Genomic DNA, 17,462 nt, shown 5'->3' on the forward strand with positions numbered 1-17,462 from the left:
ACACACACACACACACACACACACACACACACACACACACACACACAGCTATCTGTACCTGCTCTTTACTACAGAAAGGAACCCTTTCACCCTGACATACTTGGTTCTATCAGTCAAAATTATTTGTACTGACAGCTTTTGCTTTGGACAAGAAGTTTAAGACAACAAAACAGGCTGCTTGTGCTAACAGATTCAGGGGTTAGCAGGGGCTCCAGGTGAGATGGCACTGTAGGCGCCCGGATGGAACGGCGGCAGCACACAGGCACAGCTTGCCTTTCTCCACACCGTGCCAGGAAGTGGGGAGTGTGCCCGGGCTGTGGCTGCAGCCGCCTCAGGCAAATGCAGAGTCCTGAGAGTGCATGGGCTGTGTGACGCACAGAGGTGCCCAGGGGTGAGAATGGAGCTGCCCAGGCTCCTAATGGGGCCTCCCACTCAGGAGGCAGCAGGGCTAGGGGAGGGAGCTTGACAGGGAGTGTCTGCAGAGACACTGGGATGCCAGGCCAGCCCCAAGCTCCTCTCCCTCAAGTTGCCACCAGGGAACACACCTGTGCCCAAAGAAGCCATAAGGGCCTTCCCTCAAGCTTCCCCAGCCTGGAGCAAGTCAAACCTTTCTCCCTCCATTGTTCCTGAACCCCTTGCTGCCCGAAGTCGGGGCCTGTCTCGCCCCATTCACACAGGAAACTTGGGAATTATGGAAGTCCCATCCCAGGGGGGGGGGGGGGGGGGAGAACAGAAAAAAATCAGTTCAGACTCTTGTCTCTAAGTCCTCTGGTGAGGAGAAACAGAGAAGGCCAGGGCAGGATCTAGCCATGCTAGCTTCCCTCGGGTGTGCTCCTGGGCCGAGGCTCCCAACTCAAGCCCCTCAAGCCCGCCTGTTGACCCCCACCACACTCATCCCAGCCACACTGGTGCCTCCAGCCGCAGGCGGAGGCCACCTTCCCAACAGCAGCACTTGGAAACAAACATGCAAATCCGCCCTTCCCAGCCACGGGCCCTCTTTTGGCAGAACAGCTCCACGTCTCTGTGGTATCAGCGCTGCCAAGCACCTGCCTGTGAGGCCCTTCTGTGCTCTGCGCCCAGAGGGGGTATCTGGGAAGGTGGAAGGCCTGGGCTCTGTACCCTGGACATCTCCACTGGCCACATGGCCAGGTGACTGGGGAAGCTGGGCCAGGACGCGCCTACGCCAAGCAGGGTCAGCTGGGCTGGGCTCTAGGCTTGCCCAGCAGGTTACCATTCAGCTTGGATACAGGTCTAGCAGGGGAGAGAAGGCCCCAAACTTGAAGCCACAGCAGATTCTGCTACAGGGTAGCGGGATGTCTGCGCACCCATCCCGCACTCAGCCCTGTGCACAGAGCTGCGCTTCCAAGCATGGCCATGGTTCTATGTCCCCCTTCATCGTCGTTGTAGGGATGTGAGGGGCCACGCACACATAAACGCATCGACATGTGACAGACACCTCTCCTCCGCGACAATTCAGCTTAACTACATCCTATGTTTCTGATGAATGCTTCAAAATCCAGCACTGCAATAGCCCCCCAAGACCCCAGAGTGCTTCCAGCAGTGTCCCAGCCTCCTGACACTTTGGAGAAGATTCGGCTGGCTCTAGCAAATGCTGGTCTGCGCCCCATACAACTGAGGGAGGCCTACAGGCAGAGTCCACAAGGGCACCAGGAGAGGTCACCCTGGGAGAGGTCACCCTGGGAGAGGCCAGAGCAGGCTGACCCTGCCCAGCAGCTTGCTGGAATGCTATCTGTGGAGAATGCCTCATGCCAAGCTGGCTTTGGCCTCAGACTTTCTCCCTAGAGCAGAGTGAACACAGCGTCCGTCCCCTACGAAGGCAGACCGTAGGTCCCTGCACCCTCCTGCGCTGGGCCGGGCGCATGGCTAAAGTGCTCTGCACATTTCCTCCAGGGCCCCTTAAATGCCCAACCCCTGCCTTGGTTTCGTTCATTTCTTTTGTCTTAGGGACTGGCCTCTTTCTGGCGGCAGAAGCCACCCGAGCGGCTGGAAAGCTGGCGGTGCCACCATCCCTCTCGGGGCTCCTGGTCAGCGGCCAGGGCCTCAGAACACATTCCTTTCCAGTCCATGTCCACAAGCACACTGTAACTTGAGGGTCCAGTGTATCTATGTCACTCAGGGGTCCAGGTTCAAGGTTAGTGTCATAGCTTTTAAGGCCAACATTGACAACATTTCTGAACTTTGGCAGCGAGAGCAAAGAACAACGGCCAAGGCCAGAATTCCCCAGGGGAGCAGCAGACCTTCAGGCAGTACCCATCGGGTAAGGAGCTGTCTCTGTCACATGCCTCCATGTCGCTGCCCTTCCTCCTTTGATCCGTCTCTAAATAAAATCATCAGAAGTCTATCCCTCATGTCTTTCCTACGGCACGGCAATAACAGTACCCAGATAGGGCACTGTCACGTCACAGGTTTTACTGTCAATTTGAGGTGACACTTCATCTCCCCAGAGTCAAGTGAACCCTAAAAACCTTAATTGTCCAAACGCAGGAAACTATTAAGTTTCCAATGCGAAGCCTTTGCACAGGTGTAAACGCTGTTGTTTGGTGGGGGTGGAGGTGGGGGGTGGCACTGTTAGGACAGGCTGGTTACCAGCTTCCTCACTGCTGCAGGCCCTGAGGTGGGGGCCAAGCTTGTTCCCACACAGTCTCCCCATGTGCCTCTGGCCACAAGTGCTCCGGGCCCTGTCCTGGAGTGGGTGTCACACACACTACGTCTGTCTGCTTGATGCTGCCCCAGCCACGTCCAAAGCCAAATGGATCAGATGAATGGCAACCACAGACCGGAGCTTCACACAGACCAACGTGGGGGAGAGAATGAGCCGCTGGGGAGGGGAGGAAGCCACTGGGTACCTACCTCCTAACGCAGGACAAGCAGGGACAGCCCGTCACAGAACAGAAAGGTGGGAGCCACAGGCAGAAGGAAAACAACAAGAAGGCACATTTAAACCACTCGTCAGAATCACAGCCACGCCAAAGCACGAGAAAGCACACAGGTTGTGAGGTAAAGGCACTTGCTTCTCAGGCAGAACCACCCGGATTCACGTGGACACTAACTCAGTAGCTGTCTGGGACGGCTCGTGCAGTGAGGGCTGCAAGCCTGGCCCACTCTGGGAGGCCGCAGCTCCGAATGGGCTCTGGCTTCACTGCATTTTCTCTTTAATCTCTCTGCCTTGTAGCTGGGGGCTGTGGCTCCACAGGAGGAGCAGGACAAGGAGCCCTCGGGAGGTGCTGCTGTGGGCGGAGGGGTGCGGGCCAGGTTCCGCCCTGCCAGGCTCACCCAGCTTCAGCAGCCAGCCTTCTCGGTCCGGGTTGAAGAACGTGTGTGTCAGGTCATTCCCATCATCTTCCGGAATCTTAAACGGCTCATTCTTGATGCTTTCATACAAGTTCTGTAAGGGGAGAGCAGCCAGTCAGGGACTGCCGGGAAGCAGCCCTCCTCTCTCCCGCACAGCATGGCCATGCAGCCTGAGAGGCCGGGAGGCTGAGCAGATGCCTGGAAGATGCTCTTGAAATCAGTAAGCAGCATTATTGATTCCTATTAGACTAAGAGTATTTGAGGATTAACATAACTTGAGCGGCCTGGAAATGGCTTGGGAGAGGAAATGCTTGCCAGCAAGCATGCGGACCTGACTCTGGACGCCCAGCACCCACGTAAGAGAAGAACCGAGGTTTGGTAGGACATGTGTCATCTCTCAGGCAGACACAGGAGGACTCTTGGGACTTAGCGGCCACTGAAAGACCCTGTCTCCACACAACACCAGAACACCTGGAGGTGGCAGGCCAGCTCGGCAGGTTCAGGCACTTGGGCACCAAGCCTGGCAGCCCAGGCTCCACCCGCAGAGCTCACGTTCATCTGGTGGGAGAGGACAAGCCCGGCACAGGGTTCGCTGACCCCCACAGGCCGCCACCGCACATACCCCGTGTGCACACAGGGGTGACTGAGGGAGAAACCCAAGACTGAGCTCTACATACACGCGAGGAGGAAAACCCCCAAAAGATGTCAAGGAAAGAGACTATGGTTAGTCTCTACGGCTAGTCTTGGTTGTCAGCATGACACAATCTGGAATCTCCTGAGAAAGCCGTGGGGAGGCATTATAGCTAGACCAGGCTGGCCCGCGAGGAGGGAAGAGCTAGCCTCATAGTGGCTGCCACTGTTTCCTGGGCATGGGTCCTAGAGTGCATAAAAGACAATGTGAGCTGAGACCGGCTAACACGCATGTGCTCTTGACTGGACCTGAGCAGGGGCTTCAAGTGCCTGCCCTGACTTCCCCACAATGGCAGACCCTATGGAACCTAGCCAAACCCCTCCTCCCTTAAAGTTGCACTTGCTGGGGCGTTTTATCACAGCCGCAGAGATGAAAGCAGCACAGACAGGAGGCCGCCCATGGACTCACCCTCAGCAGTTCCTCAGGAAGGTCCCCGCCCTCGTTGATGCCGCGGTTCATGGTGATGAAGCGCTCTGCAGTGGGCTTGTCCCGCACATTGTGGTTGTGCAAGCTGGTGTTGAGCATGATGATGGCAAACGACAGTACGTAGCACGTATCTGCAACAAGCCACAAGATGGGGAGGCTTGGAGCTCGGCTCAGTTTTCCACATGGGGATGGGCCCAGAAGTGTTGCCTATCTGCCTTCCTGGCAGGGTGCTTGCCCGCTTTGAGGGGCGGCTCCCCACAGAGGCAGTGAGGGCGATGGGGAGCTTTGGTAGGAGCACCGCAACTCAGGGATGTGGCAGGCCACTGACCTGTGGACTGGAAGACACCAGGGTTGCACAGGCAGTATCGTGACGCGAAGGCCTCCATCATGCGGTCGATCTTCTGCGCCTCTCCAGGAAGCCTGAAGCTCCACAGGAACTGCCTGCGGACCCAGAGGATGCTTCCCTGAGCGGCCCTGGGAGGACAGCTCTGGCGTGGGCCCTACACCACAGGGAGACTGCCTGCTCAGTCCAAGTGCCATGAAGTCAGCTGGTCTCCTATCCGACAACTGAGGACTGCTAATGGCTGCTTTTGCGTAACTACAAACAATTCTTCATGAGCTGCTGCGGATGCCTTAAACCCCTCCAGGATCCCAGTATGTCTGCCCTCCTGTTATCTAGTACATGTACCAGCTGATCACAAGGGCATGCTCCACCCCCATAGCTGCCACAGCTCTGGCAGGACAAAGGCAAGGCCAGTTAGCAGTCAGTGCCCACCCGCATCTCCCAGGCCCCAGCCGGGTCGGCTGAGGTGTCACTCCGGAATCAAAGCCCAGAAGCACAGAGATGTTGCTGTCTTCCGAAGTCGCCCTGTGTGACACTGTGGCTTCTGCCCAATGTCCCCAACTCCTCTGCACTTGGCTTTCCTGGGCAGCAAGGCACCCACCAGCACTTCCCGCCTGTCTGCCTTAAGCACTGAGGGCAAGGTTAGATGGCTGGCCTGCTCCCTCGGGTCTCCCCGGCCAGTGAGGCTCACACCCAGTTGCTCGGGGACAGCCATGCCGCAATGGCTCAGTATGAAGATGAGAGCACAGGTCAGATCTACAGGCTGGAGAAAACCTTCTGCACTGCTTTCAGTCTTATGACATGGCTGCTACAGTGATACAAGAGAGAAAGACCTGTTCCCCTTGCCCTGGGCTCTCCCTCCTATGCAGGCTGGTGAAGTAGGGCTCTTTCCCCTGGGCCTGCCCCCACCCCAGGGGTATTCGTGCCATCATCAGCCCTCACTCTGCAGATCCTGGATCAAGAGCACCACACCCGGATGTCACACACCCACTTTCAAGACAGAGACGAGCCAGGTCCAGCTCTGACACGCCCTCTCCTCCACATGGCCACCAACGCACCACAGACCTCTCCCTGCGCCTCAGCAGCAGGCCAGCAGCACCCTGTCCTTAGGGCAGTTCTCCAGACTACAGGCAGCAGCGCCGACCTAAGGCCGCTCTCCCCATCCCGGTGCTCGCTCCATCCTCGTCAGTTCCACCCAACCGTGCCTTCCCTCCTCCCACTAATCTGAGGACCTCTTGGCCAGCCTCACACTTTATTCCCACAGCAAGCAGCTTCTCTCAGCAGTGACACAGGCATCAGCAATGCCTGTCATCCTCCTGCACCCACACTGGACTCTACATCATTCTGAGCAGCTTGAGTGGCAGCCAAAGAACACACCGTAGACACCAGAATAGCACCGAACATGAAGGGCCGCCCTCCTTCACTCCCATGCCATCTACAGTGACAGGGGCTCTCCTCAGACAAGACAGAAGGCACAGAATGACACCTGATGGTTCAAGCGACATCCTCCTTGGCACGCAAGCCCAGAAGCTTGGGGCCTGAGTGCAAATCTGTTGACAACAGTCCAAGGCATGGGAAGCAAGCACACATACCAGGTGTGATGGCTAACCTCCACTGTCAACCTGACTATGTACAGAATCACCATGGAGACACACCTGTGGGTCTGTCCTTGACAGTGTTTCCAGAAAGGTGTGAGGAAAGCCTGTCCTGAATGATGACGTCATCCCACGCACCGGAACTTCTCCCTACTACCTCCCACCTCCATGAAACCCGTGTGAGCAAGAAACCCATCTCTGTCCTCAGAACGCAAGGCTCTGTCTGGCTCTTCCAGGACCCCACCATGCTCTACATGGTGGTTCTGCCATTTCCAAGACATGTTACAGCTGGGAGCTGGGAGCTCTAATAAAGCTCTATGGAGAGCAGCGAGCTCAGCTTCCTTTCTGCAAAACCATCTCCATCTTTTACTGTCTATACTTATACCTTAGGCAGCAGTGCTATGCCCTCCCCATCATGACAAACTGGGAGCCAAAATAAAGCCTTCTTTAAGGCCTTCTTCCCGGGACATTGGCTGTGGCAACACAATGGTAACAACAAGTACAGGGGGTCAGAGCAAGTCTGGCCTCTGCCTCTGACTGCTGAGTGTCGCCCAGAGGGAGAGGCTGAGCCGCCAGAACTGCAGGGTTCCTGGGGGTCCACCAGAGTCACATGCAGTGACTCAGTGGCTGCGGCATCTGTCTACGCGTGCAGTGAGGCACACGCTCACCTTAAAGCCTGGACAAGGTTGAGATCAGCAAACTCATGCAGCTCAACAAAAGCCTGAAGAACTTTGATATTAAAGTCATCCCTAGGAAAGAACAGAAACAAGGCAAACACGTTACATCTGAGATACTTGGAGCTAAGGCTTACTCCACAATGGGCCTTGGCAGATAACGTTAGCTCACTACAAGCAACCATGCTCTTCACTGTAAATTCTGTTTTCAGAATTTTTATTTGTGTTGTTTTTTGAGACAGAGCCTCACTAGGCTGCAGAAGGCCTGAAACTCAGGATCCTCCTCCCCCCACCTCCCAAGTGAGGGGATTACAGGCATGCACCCATGCTCCCAGTTGCCAGGCTCGATGCAAAGGAGAGCTGAGAGGCTGTCTCGAGAGTGTTTCCACCATTAAACCCTCAGTACATCTTCAGGCCAATGCCAAGCACTCAATGACAAGTTCACCCGGGGTTCTCTATACATTCTGGAGCCTTCAAAATGGCCCTGAGCGGGGCCCTGTCATGGTCTCTGCTTCATACATGGGAATTGGGGTGTAAGAAAAGGCAAAGCAAACTCTCAGGCCATAAACCTAAGATGCACTAGACCCAGGAAAGTCTGGGGGAAAAAACCAATACATCACATTTGGGATTTTTGATTCCTTTTGTTTTTGGAGGATGGTGAAATCAGGTCTCATTCTGTAGCTTTGACCGGCATGGAACTATAACCTAGGGAATTCATTTGAATCTTCCTGCCTCAGCCTCACAAGTGCTTGGATATTGGGCACAAACCATAAGCCAAATCACACAGGTTTTTTTAAAGTGAAACATGAAAATACAATAAGGCAATTCTTTAAACAGCAATAAAAAAAAATGATGTGTCAGTGTGTCTCACTGGATTTTAGCTCAAGTCCTGCCATAAGCCTGCTGACCACATGTTCTGTGGGCATCGCTGAAGCACAAGGCCTGGGTTTGTCTACCCTGTCACAGGACGCCTATAACCTCACAGGATACACCTGGCATCCGCCATCCTTGGAGAACAGACAAAGCCTGGCATAAAAACCACAGTCTGTGCCACACAAACACCAGACACATTGTAAGCTTAAGCTGTGGCCATAGTTTAGTATTGTCTGCCCACAGGACCCCTGCGCAATGGAGGTTTCAAGTTAAAAGAAAGGAGCTGGGAAACAGCACTCTGGCTGGGAAGATGTGGCATGGTTCTCTCTAGGGCCCTTGGTGCTTCCTTAGCCTGTGTCCCCAGAAGAGGGCACGATGAGACCTTCCTAGGAGGCACACTGTCCCTGAAGACAAGATGGGTGTCTTGAGTCTCTGATCCCGCAACACCACACTTGTCAGATGAGCCACTAAACTGGCCAAGTGGCTCAGCAGCAGACACACGGGGCCCGCTGCTGCTCAGTGTGGAGGAACACAGTGGCACCAGGTTAGGGCCACAGCTAAGGACAAGACCTGTGACCACAGTAGCTTATCAGAACCTCTACGAGCGGTGCACCCAGAAGCTGTGTCAAAGGCAGACTCCCACCTCTACAGCATTTAGGGTTTGGGATTGGGGCTGGTCAACCTGCCTCCCTCTTTGAGGGAACTGTCTCGTTCTCTCCTTTTCCTTTGTCTCTGTCTATCTCCTCTCCCACCTTTTATCTCCCTGGTTTTTTGAGATAGGGTTTCTCTTGTACACCAGGTTGGCCTCAAACTCAGAGATCCACCTGCCTCTGCTCTTCCGAGTGCTGGGATTAAATGTTCGCCACTACCTCTGGCTTTTTCTTTTCTTCTCTTTTCTTCCCTCTCTCTTAATAGTATTCTCTGAAGCGAACAATAATAATTTGGGCCTGATGAACTGACTCAGCAAGTAAAGAACTTGAGGCAAAGCTTGACAATCTGAGTTTGACCCCAGAGCCCATGTGAAACAGGAGCAGCCCCCACAGGCTGTCCTCTCATCTGCCAAAGGCCACAGCACCCTATCGCCCACACACACATAAATAAATGTTTCATTTAAAATTTCTTTTGTGATGTTCAGTTCACCTCATCTTCTTCAACTGTTGGGCTTTGGCCACTGACTCCTGCAATTACAGGACCATGATGCTTTGCCCCTGGCTCTTTCTAAGCACTCAGTGGCTTCACATAAGTGTCCTGGACCCCTACTAAACCCTTGTGTATAGTGAGGGGCTAAGAGGAACCTCAATTTAAGAACTTTATCAATCAGGCTAGTTTGTAGCCAGGTCTGTGAGAGATTGTCTTGGTTGATGACTATTCCCTGTGGGCAGTACTGTCCCTAGGCAAGAGGACCTGGGCTACAAAAGAAAGCTAGCCAAGCAAGAGCCAGTGGGCAAGCCAGTAAAAAGAATGCTGCTCTCACTTGAGTTCCTGCTCTAGATTCCCTGAGCTATACGTCTATATAAATACGCCAAATAAATCCTTTCCTGCCCAAGTTGCTTTTGGTCTGAGAATCTTATCACAGCAACAGAATGAAATTAGAACAGCACGTGTGTGTAGGTGCGGTGTGTACACATGCTTGCTTGCAAGTACATTGGCAGGCAGGTGTGTTTAGTTACACATGTGTGGAGGCCGGAGGCTGATGCCAGATGTCCTCCTCAACCACTTTCAACTTTACTTCTGAGGCAGGGTCCCTCATGCATTCAGCTACAGCAGCAAGCCAGATTTCACCGGGTCCCTCCCCAACCCCATCTCTGTCTGGAGTGCTGGGACTACAGGTGGCCACACAGCGGCTTGGTTTTCAGAAGGGTTTTCTATACACATGGATCATATCTGCAAACTGCTCTACCTCGCCAGCATGGACATCTTAGTTTTTCATTTTGCGGCCTATGTGACCCGTCCAGTGCCATGCTGAGGAGCAGTAATGCAATCACACTGTCTTGCTCTTTGCAGTTCAGTCTTTCACCATTAGGTCTGGCATGAGCTGTGGGCTTTTCACGGGAGGCTTCTGTCATGTTGAGGGGAGATCCCTTCTAGTCCTAATATTCTGCTGAGGGTTTTTGTCATGAAACAGTGTTGAGCTCTGCCAAACGCTTTGCCACCTTTACTGCGATGTTCCTATGAGTTTGGCTGTGCTCTATAGATGTATTACTATAGTGTTTTTTTCAAAACAGGTCTCAGCCAGCCTGGGCTAGCCAAGGACTCAGGCTATAGCTGAAGATGACCTTGACCTCCAGAATTCTGGGAGTAAAGGTATGTGCCACCATGACCAGCTCATGCATGTGTGCGTGAGCGTGCGCATGTGTGTGCGGGCTCATGTGTGTTGCTCAGGGCTGAACACAGGGCCTCATGCATGCTAAGCAAGCATTCTACCACTAAGCATCACTAAAGCTCTTTAACTGACGTGTAAACTGCACTAACCGTCCTGGGCTAGAGATGCCAGCAGTGAACAAATGAATGACTGACGGACAAAAGTAAATGGTCATTAGAGACCGTGAGGGCACATGTGAGTCCACTTGGTATAATATTCATATGCTGCCGTGTCTCGTTTGTTAATCTGCTAAACAAAAATCGTTTCTATGCTCCTAAGATGCTGGACTATGGCTTTCTTTGTTGATGGATCTGGTTTTGGTGTCAGGTAGTACTAACCTCCCTGAACAAGCTGGGGAACACTCCACTTTAGATGAAGCGCTTTAAATAAAAAGCTAGGAACAGAACTGCGTGAGTGAGCAGTGCTGGGCTTTAAACAGCTCCCTTCTTGCCTAGCCTCAGCCAAGCACAGCAGATGGCCCTTCAGGAAATGCTGGAACAGCCCTGTAATCCCAGCCCTTAGAGGAAGAAGGAAGACCACTGTAAGTGTGAGGCCAGCCTAGGCTACACAACAAGATCAGATCTCAAAACCCGCAAAGACAAGCAAAGCAAAACCCAGCAGACGGACAGGGAAGAAACCCCTGGCAAGTCTGGGCATTTATAGGAGGGGATGAGCCTGGTGACTGAGAGGAGGACTCCCATGGGCCACAGAGCCAACCTGAGCCTCAGGCACCTGCTCCCTCTTCTGTTGTGTGTGCTTCTGCTGTATAGCTAAGAAGCCACGTGTAAGTCCCGACCACGTGGGCTCACCCCACCTTTCCTCCCTGGTACTTAAGTCTCAATTCTTCGCTTTAGGTCTTTGGTCCACTTTAACCTTTGGTGTGGTAAGATCCCAAATGCCCGGGTGTCCCAATACCCTGTCCTCACTTGGAGACCAGTCGCCTCTGTCCCTATAGCTCAAAGGCTGTGAGAGGCCCCTCTGCTTACCTCTCACCCAGGTAGTCTCCAATGACGGTCTTGTTCAGGCCTTCTCCTTTGTACAGGAACTGGGCGACATCCTCTGCGGAGCTCTGCAGCAGGTCATTCTCAATTAGGAACTGAATGCCCTGAGGAGCAGGGCGAGATGGAACATGCAGGTCAGCAGGGCAGCTCACGGCCCATTTTCAAAGTTGGAAACACGCTTTGTGCAGTAACCTGGACTCGGTGAAAATGCCAGAGACCTATGGGGCCCGCATGCTCTCCGAATCACCACAGTGTGTTTAGTCCATTCAAGAGTGAGCCACTGTGTTTGTCAGGCATTACACAAGCAGTAAAAACCCATCATCAGATTTTGTTTTGCTTTTTTGAGACGGTCTCTCTCTCTAGCCTTGGCTGTCCTGGACTTGTTCTGTAGACCAGTCTGGCCTTGAACTCATACAGATCCACCTGCCTCTTCTTCTCCAAGTGCTGGGACAGGCATGTACCACCGTGCCCGGCTACCACCATCAGGTTTTTAACACTTAGGGAAACAGCTTTTTCCTGCCTCACAGAACCTGACTGTGGTGAGAGATGCTGCAGGTTGAGCAACCAACACCTGACCCCAACCACCAACCTTTTTCAAATTTTTTATTTCTATTTCATGTGTGTGACTGTTTCACCTACATGTATGTTTGTATCCTACATGCATGCCTAGCACCTGCAGAGGCCAGAAGACGGAGTCAGATCCCCTGGGACAGGAGTTATAGATGTTGTGAGCACCATGTGGGTGCTGGGCATTGACCTCAGTCCTCAGGCAGAGCAGCTGAGCCAGCTCCCCGGCAGCCTTGGCCCACCTTTTCAAAAAGAAATAATTTTTAACTTACTAAAAATCTAAATTACATTTATTTACGTGGGTGAGCTTAGGTGCCGGCCATGGTCAGAGGACAACTTGACATGAATTGGGTCTCTCCTTCCAGCACAGGGTCCTGGGAATGGAACGTCCACCAAGTCTTCAAGCTTGGTGGTACCTTTACCTAATGATCCAGCCCTCCTTACTCATTGCGACTGTGTGTGTCATGTGTATGCCTGCCCTACAGTGCATGTGTGGAGGTCAGGGAGCAGCCTTCAGGCTCAGCCCTCTCCTTCTACCTGAGCACTAGGAACTGAACTCAGGTCATCAGGCTTGTGTGGGAAGAGCTTTTTTCTCATCTTGCCACCTGGCCCAGCCCAACCCTTCTATTCGGCCATCTTACCCCAAATAATTGCTTTATAGGCCCCTTTATATACAAGTGACCTTGTGACCCAGATCTGGGCAAGCCAACATAAATGGAAACCTAGAGATGTCTCCCAATGTCTTTTCTCTTCTTCCTACTTTGAGCTCCATGCAATGACCAGAAACCCAGCTTCCCTCATGTGAGGGAAAGACTGAGCATCTTGCTCCTGTCACTTAGAAGCCTCCAATTGCCACAGCAACTATATGAGAAAATAAAAATCCACTGTATAACCAATTTGGAAGGGAGGGGCTGGATTTTCTGTTACCTGTTACACTACCATTGAGCTTACACCAGCCAAACACATGCCTACTTGAAGAACCTGCAAAAAGTGTAGCTGGCAGTTTCGAGAGACAAGGACTGTCCCAGGCTTAAATCAGCTGCACTGCAGTACCTCTCAGAACTCCCAGGACCCCCCACAATAGCAAAAGCACCTCTTGCACAAGTTGAGAGCTGGTTTCAAGCTACCTTATACCAGGCTAGCGAGAACACAGGGAATTCTGATATCTATGTGCTAAGAGGTGTTTCTACAAACTCAGAGAGGCTTTTCCAGCTCAAACTCCCAGGCCTAAGCCTGCTTTGGCTTCCTCACACCCACAATCCATCTGGCAGCCTTATTTAGCATTTCCAAAAACTTCAGACAGCAACAGACAACCAGTAAGAGAAAAGATAAAGATAGAAGATGGAAGATTGTGGCTAGATTAAAAGAACAAAATGAACGAGAGGCTCCCAGACCTGGCACGAAGCAAGAGACAACACAAGAGAGTGTAAATAGATGCAGCTATTGTGTATGTGGTGCACACATGTGGACGTGCACAAGCAAGTTCTCCTGTGTGGGGGCCTGAGTTGATGCCAGGCCTTCCTTGATGGTGCTCCATGTTTAACTGATTGAGGCAGGGTCTCCCTGGGACCTAGAGCTACCAATCCCAGCTTTCCGGCCTCTGCCTCCTGCACGCAGGGAGCACAGGCGGACACTGCACCTGCTCAGGTTTCACGCAGGTTTGGAGCACCACTCCCTGGTCCTCAAGCTTGCCCAGAAAGTGTTGCATCCACTGAAGCCTCTCCCCAGACCCAGGCAGGTATATTTTCATTCTGCTTATGCAAGATTTAAAAAAAGCAAACCTAATTTTGGTGCTAGTGTGGGATACCTGGGGAATGGATTTGCGAAACAGTGGCCCCAGAAAGGTGGCCTACAATATTCCGCACGCACATTCTGTTCTGGGTTGAGAGTTTTGTTTCTTAATTTGTCAAGATGCTCGAAGACTAAAATTTGTGTGCCACGTAGTGTCATTTAAGTCTGACAGTCACACGTTAACTCCTGTGGTTTCTGGTAGGAGCATGAATGTGCACATCTATCTGGGTGTGACTGTGAAGCCACACACACTCTGCACACCCCATCACTAACCATCCAGATGAGGAGAATTAGGCATAAGTATGGATGGTGAGCCAGAAGCCAGCAGGAGAACACAGTACAAGGATAGCTCCCTTGGGGTCAGCAAGGGAAGGGCAATAATTATAAGGCTAGGCAGAACTTTACTGTCCGATACCCCAAGGTCAAAAATCAATCACTCCCTGGCTAGCGTTATTAGGATTCATAAGACTAACAGTGAGTGTAAACTGTAGGTTGCTACTCTGAAGTCTGCTAAGAGCAGGGAAAAGGGCACCTGAAAGTACCCAGGGTTCTGGAACAAAGGGCTCAAGGAAGCAGAGACAGAAATGGGTCTGGTCCAGGCCTGGTTGCTGGAGACTATCTTGACTGAGACTACAATGCCCCAGAGGTTGAGTTTGTAGCCATTCCCCCTTAAGAGCTCAATGACCCCTAGCACACAGTCCCAGTGCCCTTAAGAGGTTCTTGCATCTTTGCCATCCGGCCTTTTCTCCCCTTCTACTGTTCTGGAGCTTCAGGGTCTGTGGTCTCAAAGCTGAGTGCCAGACCCTGGGACCCCAGGCCTGTGCCAGGTCACAGTGAGAATGTGGAACACACTAGATGGTCAGGACCTGCCCTGGGCCTTGGCCCCCTCTCCCAAAGACCTAGGAAATGGCTGATCTCAACTGCCAACTTGAGAGCACTCAGAAACCCTAGGAGGAGAGCTTGCCTGAGAGGGAGTGTCACAAGACTTTTAACTGATGTGGGAAGTCCCAGCTCAGTGCTGGTGGCACCCCTGCCCTGGCTGCGTGCCTGCACTGAGTCAAAAGGAGAGGGCAAGCTGAGCCCCAGTGTCCCTGTACGCTGTGTGACTGCAGATGTGGTGTGAGCAGCACCTCAAGCTTCGCCACCACCATGGACTGCACCCCTTGACTTGTGAGCCTGTATACATTTTTCCTTCCTCAGGCAGATTTGATCAGGCATTTTTGTCATGGTGGTGAGAAAAGTAACCAACACAACTGTTCTGGAAGAAGTAAGAAAGTCAAACGGGGGGACTGGAGAGATGGCTCAGAGGCCATGGTGGCTCACACCATCTATGAGATCTGGCGTCTTCTTCTGGCCTGTGGGTGTACATGCAGACAGAACACTGTATACACAATAAATACATCTTTAAAAAAAGTCAAATGGTCAGAACAAGGTCATTTCTTCCTTATGAGTCGCAGGAGGGACACATGCGGGGTCCAGCAAAGAAGAGTTCCCTCTGCAAGAGATACAAACAAGGGAACCCCTTGTTCCCTGACCATGGGAACAAGGGGCCACTGCTGTGATCAGGCCAGAGAACCTGTGATGGCTAATGTGGTCAACCTGAGCGGACTGGGAGACACCTCCATCAGAGGACACCTCTTAGTGTGTCTGTGTGTTTCCAGACATGATTAGATTGGACTAGCTTAGAGTTTGAGTGTTCTGGCCTCGTTGATGTTAAGATTCTTTACGGTAGGTTGAACACAGCAGTGGAAGACAGGGTCTGGTTAGAGGAAGTGGGCTGATGGAGCCTGTTGTTGAAGGGTCTATCCGCCCTTCCCTGCTGCTGTTCTCTGCTTCCTGTCTACATGAGCAAACAGCCTCTGCCACACCCTCTACCATATAATGTTCTGCCCCACCTCAGGCCCCAAGTGACGCGTCCAGATGGCCATGACTGAAAACTCTAAGACCATGACCCAAACTAATCTTTCTTCCTTTCAACTCCGTAAGTGATCTGTCAGAGTGATGAGAGTCTAATATGGATCGTAAGCAGATGTAGAGTCAAAAGCCAGGGACCATGCAAGTAGTTTCAAGTAAGAAAGGGCTGCATCAGGTGTGAGGCGCGGCAAGCAGGGTCAACAGGAGCAGGCCAGCTTTGAGCTCAGTGACCTGTGTCCTCAAAGAGCAGCTAAAGCAGGTGTGTGGTGGCGCACACCTGCGGCTTCAGCACTTCAGGGGCAGGACTATCTCAAGTTCTAGAGCAGCCTGGACTACAGGGCGAGAGGGCAAGGGGCACAGCAGAGAAGGCACAAGACACTAGAGGGTATGGTCACAGCTAAGATCACCTGTTGTCAATCACCTGAGCTAGGGAGAGGCCCGGACAGACTCTGCGTCCAAGTGTGAAGGGTACTCTGCCTGTACCTTCAGCTTGGACTCCTTGTCTTCTGTAGGAAGGTATAGTTCTGTGTCTTAAGTCATGTGTGTGGTAAGTGCTGGGATAAAGGCCTGTGTCACCACACCCAGAATAGAAATCCAGCCCTTTCGCCCAGTGCCTCCCCCTGTCCCTTCATTCCAGTCTTCCCCGAAGGGCATCTTAACCGAGAGACAGCCGGAGTTTGTTTTCATGAGCATAGGTGCCTTGCCGCCGTGCATGTCTGTGCACCACGCGCATGCAGGGCTTGCAGAGGCCAGGAAAGGGATTCCAGGTCTCTGCAGCTGGAGCCATGATGCATGTGGGCAGTCGCCTGGCTGCTGGGGCTCCAGTCTGCCAGTGTTCCTACCTACTGAACCATCTTCTCCATGTTTATGGTAAGAAATGACCTCTTTGAACTTGCTCCTCGCATCTCTTATCCGGTGGGCTTTGGGGAGGGTCTTTCTGAAGGAGGATTTGTGAAAAGGTCCCATTGTGCAGCCCAGGGCACCTCAGCTGTCATACAGTGCTTTCCTAATTCTACCTTTCCCACTAGTTTATAATCCTTATTCCATCCCTGGTTTTAATGGCAACCCAAACTCGACATGTTAACTTGTATGTATCTAGCAATACCTCAGCTGTCTTTATTTTTCTCCTTTTTCTTCTTTCTTATAAAATAGACCAAGATAAAACTTTTTTTCACATAATCTTCTTCTTTTAGACTTAGGTTTGCTGGCCCCTCCTCCCCACCACACCTGGCTCTGTGTACCTTCTGAGCCCTATGGGTGTGTTTCTTGGTTTTTAGGTATATTTACTCGGCTTCTCAATGAATAACCAGATGAGGTCTTAGTGACTAACTTTTTGAGTCCCCACATATCTAAAAATGTCACTTTTTTTTTTTTTTTTCACTAGGGACAGTCTGGACAGAGTTCTCAGTTTTAAATCATTTCCCTGCTTAAACCTTAGAAGATACTGTTTCGCTGCTGTGCCTGACACAGCAGTCTCTGGTAATACAGCTCCAGACTTCCTTGATCTAATCAATCCTTTCCTGACTTATTTATAAACCCCAGTGCTCCTTCTAGACTCCAGCCCACTGAACAAAACCAAAGCCCCTTGCTTCAAGTGTCCCCACTCAGAGACGAACAGTCCCTGCTAGCCTGACACTAATCACGCTGATGATTTGGTGCACTAAGACAATGGACTGAACAGGACTCTGAGCTGAAAGGGAGAGTGCTGGTGTGTCTATGGGCTAAATGTGTGCGCGTCTCTCAGAACTCACACGCTGAGGCCCAAATCTGCAACAGTCTGGTAGAGCCTGTGAGGATAACCACGGTGACATAAGCTCATCTGGGCAAGGCCCTAGGGTCGGCTTGTGTAGCCTCATGCAAAGAGAAACTAACCTCAGCTTGCTCCACACCCAGGTTCAGAAAGAGGCTGCTAT

The 17,462-nt window shown here is 52.1% G+C and overlaps 1 protein-coding gene across 1 annotated transcript in view; it reads right to left on the reverse strand.

Annotated features, from left to right (window-relative positions):
- Cyth3 (cytohesin 3) overlaps positions 1-17,462 on the reverse strand; it is a 93,591-nt gene that overhangs the window by 1,089 nt on the left and 75,040 nt on the right. Inside the window, exons 5-9 of the mRNA XM_055598504.1 lie at positions 11,263-11,381; positions 7,036-7,116; positions 4,758-4,870; positions 4,412-4,560; positions 3,295-3,406 (exon numbers count right to left, since the gene is read on the reverse strand). Coding sequence (XP_055454479.1) covers positions 3,295-3,406; positions 4,412-4,560; positions 4,758-4,870; positions 7,036-7,116; positions 11,263-11,381 — 574 coding nt within the window. The remainder of the gene's footprint in view (positions 1-3,294; positions 3,407-4,411; positions 4,561-4,757; positions 4,871-7,035; positions 7,117-11,262; positions 11,382-17,462) is intronic.

This window comes from Psammomys obesus, unplaced genomic scaffold, assembly GCF_907164565.1.
Source record: "Psammomys obesus unplaced genomic scaffold, mPsaObe1.curated_primary_1811, whole genome shotgun sequence".
NCBI lineage: Eukaryota > Metazoa > Chordata > Mammalia > Rodentia > Muridae > Psammomys > Psammomys obesus.